The sequence below is a fragment of the Arachis hypogaea genome, chromosome 19 (assembly GCF_003086295.3).
Source record: "Arachis hypogaea cultivar Tifrunner chromosome 19, arahy.Tifrunner.gnm2.J5K5, whole genome shotgun sequence".
Taxonomy (NCBI): Eukaryota; Viridiplantae; Streptophyta; class Magnoliopsida; order Fabales; family Fabaceae; genus Arachis; species Arachis hypogaea.
In genome coordinates, this window is record NC_092054.1 from 126,375,499 (window position 1) to 126,382,909 (window position 7,411).

The 7,411-nt window shown below is 32.7% G+C and overlaps 1 protein-coding gene across 3 annotated transcripts; it reads left to right on the forward strand.

Annotated features, from left to right (window-relative positions):
* The first annotated feature begins 752 nt into the window (after positions 1–752).
* Positions 753–6,859, forward strand: LOC112777146 (uncharacterized). 3 transcript variants are annotated; one of them, XM_025821441.3, is made up of 7 exons: positions 753–997; positions 1,087–1,212; positions 2,857–2,963; positions 3,278–3,517; positions 4,331–4,609; positions 5,845–5,952; positions 6,049–6,859. In XM_025821441.3, exons 5-7 carry the CDS (start codon positions 4,412–4,414, stop codon positions 6,673–6,675), a joined length of 933 nt encoding a protein of 310 aa, XP_025677226.1. In that variant the 5' UTR covers positions 753–997; positions 1,087–1,212; positions 2,857–2,963; positions 3,278–3,517; positions 4,331–4,411; the 3' UTR covers positions 6,676–6,859. The 3 variants fall into 3 exon arrangements, with proteins under 3 accessions (XP_025677226.1, XP_025677228.1, XP_025677227.1); XM_025821443.3 differs by having other exon boundaries at positions 797–980; XM_025821442.3 differs by having other exon boundaries at positions 798–997; positions 1,095–1,212.
* The last annotated feature ends 552 nt before the right edge of the window (positions 6,860–7,411 follow it).

Genomic DNA, 7,411 nt, shown 5'->3' on the forward strand with positions numbered 1-7,411 from the left:
ATGAGTTTACCATATTAGCTGTCTTTGTTTGAGTTGGAGGTTAACTAGTATTTTACTAGGTACAATCTATAGTATATTGCAAATACCATGTTTTACTTGTAATTCTCAAGGTAAATGTTGGTAGTTTGTAGGTTCCTAGCAAGCTTACTAAATGTTTATATTGAAGATGTATAGTGAATAGCAACAAGGATGCAAATAACAACATCCTACTGTCTTTGCATTGATCTTGGCAGTAAACACCAGTTTTATGTAATAATTCTTGAATGTTCCTTTGTACCATCCGAATATACTAGTTAGGAAGCATAGCTTGCTTGTCAAATTTAATTGTTTGTAACTATGTCTAACTCAAGTACCACGGGCTTAGGTCACTACTAGAAAAAACGTTTTTTTCGACGCTAAAAATCGACGGCTATTTCTGCCGTCGATATTTATCGACGGCTTGCTGTCGATATTGCTAGAAAAAAATAATTAAAAATAAAATATTAAAATCGACGGCCAGGTCGTCGATAATATTATGATACATAATATTATCGTCACATTATCGACGAACTTGGGGCTGAAAATAATTTTATTTTAAAATCGACGAAAGCGGTGTCGATTTTATTAATTAAAATATCGACAACAATTGCCGTCGATAAATTTTAACGGTCTAGATCATTTTCTAAAACCAAGGAAACGGTATAGATTTAATATATAAAATAGATGCATGGAGTGTCGATTGTTTTTAATTTAAAATCGACAAATCTGCCGTCGATTTTTATCATTAAAAAACACTTACCCAAAACACTTCCCGCGTCCAGAGAATTCAGAAACACAATTTCCTTTTACCCCAAAACCCCCATTTCAGCACCAACCCGCGTCATTCTCCACTGCCATCGCCGCTCTGTCACGGTTGCTTCGCCGGCGCTCCTCAACACACACTCTCTCTCAACCATAAACCCTACTCCGACACCTTACTCAAACCAAGGGTTTTCAGCGAGGTAGAACTCCAGCGAGGGTCAGTTTCCATTCTTTCTTCTTTGTTTAGGGTTTATTCATAAGTTATTCGATTGAACATGCATTTGATAAGAATTGAATGTTGTCAAGGATGACAGGCAGGAGCATGTAATTTGAAAACCCTTATCGTCGCTGGTTCCGAAGTTCCCTTCGCCATTGTCGCTGGTTCTACTTACTGTCGCTGCTAGCTTGTGCTTATCCAATGGCCTGGTGAGGGTGAGTTACCTGCTCCCCTGCTTGTGTTTGGATTCTTCCCTACTCCCCTGCTCCCCTACTTAGCTAATTAATTTGTTGATTTGAGGTTTCATATTTTAGATAATTAGTTTGTTGATTGGTTTTTAATGGATGATTTAGTAATTAGGTTTTAAATTTAGATTTTTAATTTAGTTTGTTTATTGATTAACAAAACATATGGAGGGAGGGAATTTGTAATGCTGAACTGAACACCCAATAATTGTTGCAGTTATCTCAGTTGTTGATATTTTGCTAAAAATGTGCTAGGAATTTAAGATTTTGACCCAAAAACTAGCATGCACAGTAGTTAGATCCACTAGTAAATACTAAATATTAGTAGGCTAATAGCTCTCTCTTGATTAAGTTTAAGTTTTCAATTTGGTTAGCAAATATTCTTTGATTCTCTCTCTGTATCTATCTGTGTATGTAGGTAGATTTTGTGTTGCTTTTGATGTGATGTGTTTGAAAAACTTACAACAACAACGTGTGTTTAGATTCTGTATTTGCTACAGGGATATAGAGGCTAAGAAACACAGATAAAGGAGAAAGTCGGGGAGAATATATTCTCATTTGGAATTTACTTACTGTTTTAATGATTAAATATTATATATTTAATCATTTTATATCTCCTATATCAAATTCTGTTTTTATGATTTGGAAACACCAAACTAAACCAAACACAGCCTAATAATTAATGAAATTATGAAATGCTACTACTCTATAGAGGGTACAGGATTGATGGTTATACACTACGATGTGGTTTTCACTTTCTGTAATCTGTGTGGAAAACAAATTAGGATGGATGAACACAGATGTGTCCTTGTCTTGCGAAGTTGTGGTGTTTCAGCTTCAGAAATATTAGTATAATACTCTGCTGCACTGCTGCACTTCATCATGGGTGTATTTGTTACAATTTATCTAGGCTAATAGCATGAACAACTCAGGTTGTTGAGCTTATTGCCATTAGAAATAGTTAATGATAGAAAATGGGAAACTGTTTTTATATAGTTTTTTTTAGGTGTCTTGTTACTAGATCCTGGCATTTTATCATTAAATTATTTCAATCTTTCTGATGTTTGTTGAGAAAGAAAAAGGTCGCTTTCCGTTGCTATTGGAAACATATCAATTTTTATGCTTTCAAGTCTGTTACATAGTTGAGATATAATGTTGTCTTCTTTGCAAATATTCCAATCATCTCCAATGCTTTGTGCAGAATGTTGAATGCTATAAGATGGTCAAAATTTGCTTAACTTCCTGATTTGTGTGCAGTAATGATTCAAATTTTTTGCTTTTTTTTCTTTTTTTTTCTTATTCAAAAACATAATTATTACACACCATGTTGTTGAATGCTGATAAAAGTCTATTTTACTTTTTGTTCTCTTTACTTTTAACATTCAGAAGTTTGTAGCATACCAAAAGATGCAATAGATGCCACAAAATGCAACTCCTATTCTTAAGATAAAAAAAAATGAAATTCTCAATATTTTGATGCAAATTCTAAGACTATGTAACAATACCATTATACTAGCTAACCATCAAAGTTAGTGGATGTTTAATAAGAAACTCACCCTGCTTGTTTTTTTTAGTTTAAAGCAAAGAATTTTAACTTTCTTTCTCATACCACAGGTCTGTATATGGGGGAAGTGTTTTCTTCATATCAGTAACATTAAATTCGCATGGAGAAGCAAGAATAATAGGCCAGTCTCTGCCTCTGTCACGTGTCCCTCTAACAAGTAACAAGCACTAATTATATGCGCTTTACATATCTTTATTTCAGTGCTACCATGTATTACTTCTGCGTAGCTTCTCTATTTGATTTCAATTTGTCTTCCTTTCTTGTTTAATTTTATTAAATAGGTATGCATTTTTTGTATATGTCGAAGGTGACTACGTGAGAAGGGTTTTGTTATTATAGCATCGTTATTTTAGTGCTACCATGCATTTTTTGTTATTATAGCATCGTTATTTCCCCTTTTTTCTGATAAATTTTGTTCCATAAACTGTGTGATCTTTGTTAATGGTTGTTAATATTTTTGTGTTAAAAAAGGGCTTCTAGGAAGAAAACTATTATCAAAGTAATTGCAGAGGATTCCTCTGGTTCAAATGTAAAGAGAGCAAATTTATCAGCCGCGAAATCGGAGAGAATTAAGCTGCCTGATTATAATGATGGCGTTGGAGGTAAGAAATACCACATAAGCGAATTTCTAAGGCAGCCTAGTGGTATTGCGGCCGTGTTGAACATGAGGGCGTTGCAAACATTTGAATCTCTTGATGCTAACACTTACAGGTCTGTAAAACTTTCTAATTCTGTTTTTGTTGATTAGTTATTCTCTCAGTTACTTAATGATTAATCAGGTTATGGAGTATGAGTTGATAACCAGTAATGAGTCTTGAAACTATGGGTCTTATATTCTCTCTAATTTTGTAGCTTTATCACACTACTCTCATCTGATCTCATCTGCCATTCATATTTAACCATCTATCTGCATCTATCTTTCTTATTAAATGACACATGCAGAGGAGAAATTAATAATAATAATTATACATATTTAATAATTATTTGATGTGATGAAACTCATCTCATCTCATCTCATCATCTTAATAATATTCTCTTTTTTGAAAGCTTAATTTCACTTTAATATTTAATAGTACTATGTGCTAAATATTACTTTGTTTCAACGGTTTGTGTATCCGATAAATATTACATGATTGGAATGCAAGCACCTGAGGCACACTCTTGTGTCTTGAATTGGCTATGTCCTTAAGGATTGGATTGTCAGAGAGATTTGAATTGTGATAGCAATATATATATATATATATATATATATATATATATATATATATATATATATATATATATATATATATATATATATAGAGCTTTTCTTCTTCTATCACTAAAAAAGTAATCTTAGCTTTTATGGTATGTGATATACTACTAGTAGTATACTTACTAGTTACTTTGGCAGTGTTTTTGTCTCAACAATTTTAACATTTATTTTAAGTGATATTGTAAAATGTGATTTTTTTTTATTCCAATGATTAAAACTACCATACCTAAGTCTCATTATTGATACGGAAGGGGATTTTTTTAAAATAGAAATGCTTTGACATTATTGATACGGAAGAGGATGATATCTATCAAGCTTGGAGGTTTAGGGCTGCCAAGCGCTTGTGAGGTATGCTCCATGCCATTCGCAAAAAAGGTGCCCGTCCATATTGGATCCCACCAGAAGTTATCGGTGAATTGATGAGACGTTGGGACACTGATGCCTATAGACAATTACAGGCGAGAAATACAGCTGCCAGGAAATCGACTCGAGGTACTTCCCTTCACACTGCAGGAGGCACCACCTTTCCAGAAGCAAGGTTACGCTTGGTAATTTGTTTATAGACAATCTTTACTATGATATTTGCTGTTCTGTGAATGGTGACAATTGCAAAAATATAGAATTTTATACAGATTCAAAATTTTATGTGCATTTTCAATATTTGTGAAGTTTTGATTGTCTATGTGTGGCTTCTTTTGACTGGTTTCTTAATATACTGCCATTGGAGAGCTTCTAAAGATCAAATATTGAGCCCTTCTTTAGGTTTTGGAGAAGAAAAGTAGCTGGTTGACCTTGCTAGCTATGCAAAAGTAGTAGTAGTACACTAAATTAATCTTTTTTCCTTTTTAGAGTTGTTCATATACACATATAATTTGAACATTAACGATAGATAAAACCAATCATTAAATCAGAATGATAATAATTTAGAATAAAAGTACATCCCAAAATAATAGTTTATTAGAATTTTCATTTTATTATGAAAGTACATCCTAGTAGTAATAATATGAAATTATGAATTCAATTTATAATCTGTTTTGATTCCAACTTGTCTCATCCCATTCACCTTAATAAGTTCATCTTCAAATAATATATTATATATAAATGTGAAAAGGTGCATAGTAGTGTATTAGAATTTTCATTTACACATATTCCTTAATTATCATAATTTCTTTCAGTTGAATCAAATTCGTTAAATTCTAATACTACACTGCTTTTATGTTTCACACATACACACACAAAAAATCTATAACAACCACCTGGATAGTGATCACTAATTAAATATAATGAGTAGATAAAAATATAAGACAATATTATCATGTTCAACACAGGTACACATACACTTGTATTTTGTTATATTTTATTTAATTTATTATATATATGTTCCATGTCTTTATAAGATTTGTCACTAATTAGGAATAAGATACTCCATAACAACCTTACATATGCAGATCAACCATAGTGCTCAATGCAGTCTGACATTTTTTATATTATAATTTGCCAACATCAGGTACAGCACAATTATTTGCCAAACATTATAAAAGGATACAATTTACCAAAAAAACTAGAAAAGGATAAGGAACATGATGGCAGCCAACACTCATACTAATTTTTCAGCCACATCCCATATTTGTTGATAAAAATATAGAATATAAGGCTACCTATGTTAGGTTATTCATAAAAAAGTAAGGAATCAATTGAATAACTTTAATTTTAAAGAATATACTTTCATACTAAATTTTCAGCCACATCCCATATTTGTTGATAATTTGGTTACATTATGTAGAATCATTCACTTGGAAGACCATCACGTATGGATGAGTTTTTTGAGCACACTCATACTCGCAAAGAGGATAGGACTCAATGGGTTGATGAACACTCCCGAAAGACAAAGGTAACTTACCTTTATTAATTGTAACTATTTTGTTATCTAATTGTTATGCATTATTGATACTTATAGTAATTTATCAATCATTTTTGTTCATTATAGGATATATTTCAAGAGCGTATGTTTCAGGCTGAGCAAGAGCGGCAGACTGCTATAGAGGCTGGTGTAATTGATCCACCGCCTGTCTCTGAAGAAAGCATATGGATTGAGACAGTGGGTGGAAAACGAAGAGGTAGGGTATATGGCATGGGTGAGGTAAGGGACTCTTCCATGGTGCGGCCTCGAGTTGATGGGCCAACCACGACCACCAGCGCTGATGTTTTGGATCTTAGAGAACGAATCATAATACTCAATAGGGAAGTTGAACAACATGCCGCTAAATATAGAGAGCTTGAAGACCGCTACCAAAGGGAGAAAAGAGAGTGGCAACAGACTGTTGAATCCTTGCGTGAGGATCTCAACACCAGTAACTCACAGATGGATCAATTTAGTCATCAGTTGAGCAGTTTGACTGAGTATGTGAGAGCCATGGGTCCTAGTAGTTCTGGATCACGTGTTCCCCCACCTCCTCCTTTTACTTTCCCAAGCTCTCAGAAAAGCACAGCCCCAGCCCCAGGTAGAAAACTCCCACCTATTCTGCAGCGACCAGGACAACCACAGAGTTCTCAAAGGGAGGATGATTCTGACAATTTTGATGACTCAGATGATTATTTAGACGAGTATGAGTAGGTTATTTAATTACTTTACTTTGAATATTTTATATTATTAGTAGATTGCAATTTAAACGAATATAACTCTAAGTTTAGTTATTTATCTTGTCTTGAGTCTTTATGTTAGAGGGTTATTTATTATTTTGATAAGTTTGTAAACTCATTATCTATATTTAGTATAAATTTTATTTTTATATTTAAAAGTTTATTTGTTTTGTTATCTAATATTCTGTTTAAATTTTATTTTTATATTTAAAAGTTTATTTGTATTAACGGTTTACTATTTTTCAAATAGAAAAAAAAATAAAATATATAACTATTAAAATCGACGGCAAAGTTGTCGCTTTTAAAAGTTAAAATAGACAAAATTAAATCGACGACAAAGATGTCGATTTTATTCAAGCACATATCGACAGCTTTGCCGTCGCTTTTATTAGTTAAAATAGACAAATCTAAATAATTAAATCGACGACAAAGATGTCGATTTTATTCAAGCACATATCGACGGCTCTGATGTCGATTTTATTAAACATATTATAGACAAAAGTGTTGTTGATTTTATTGAGTTAAATATCGACACAAAGGCTATCGATTTTATTGAATCAATTATCGACAAAGAGGACGTCGATTTTAAATAGAAATATCGACGGCAATGTTGTCGATTTTATTAAGAATGTAAAATTCTCACACCCATATTACAGACGGAACTAACGTCGATTTTATTAAATTATTATCGACGGCCATGAAAGCCGTCG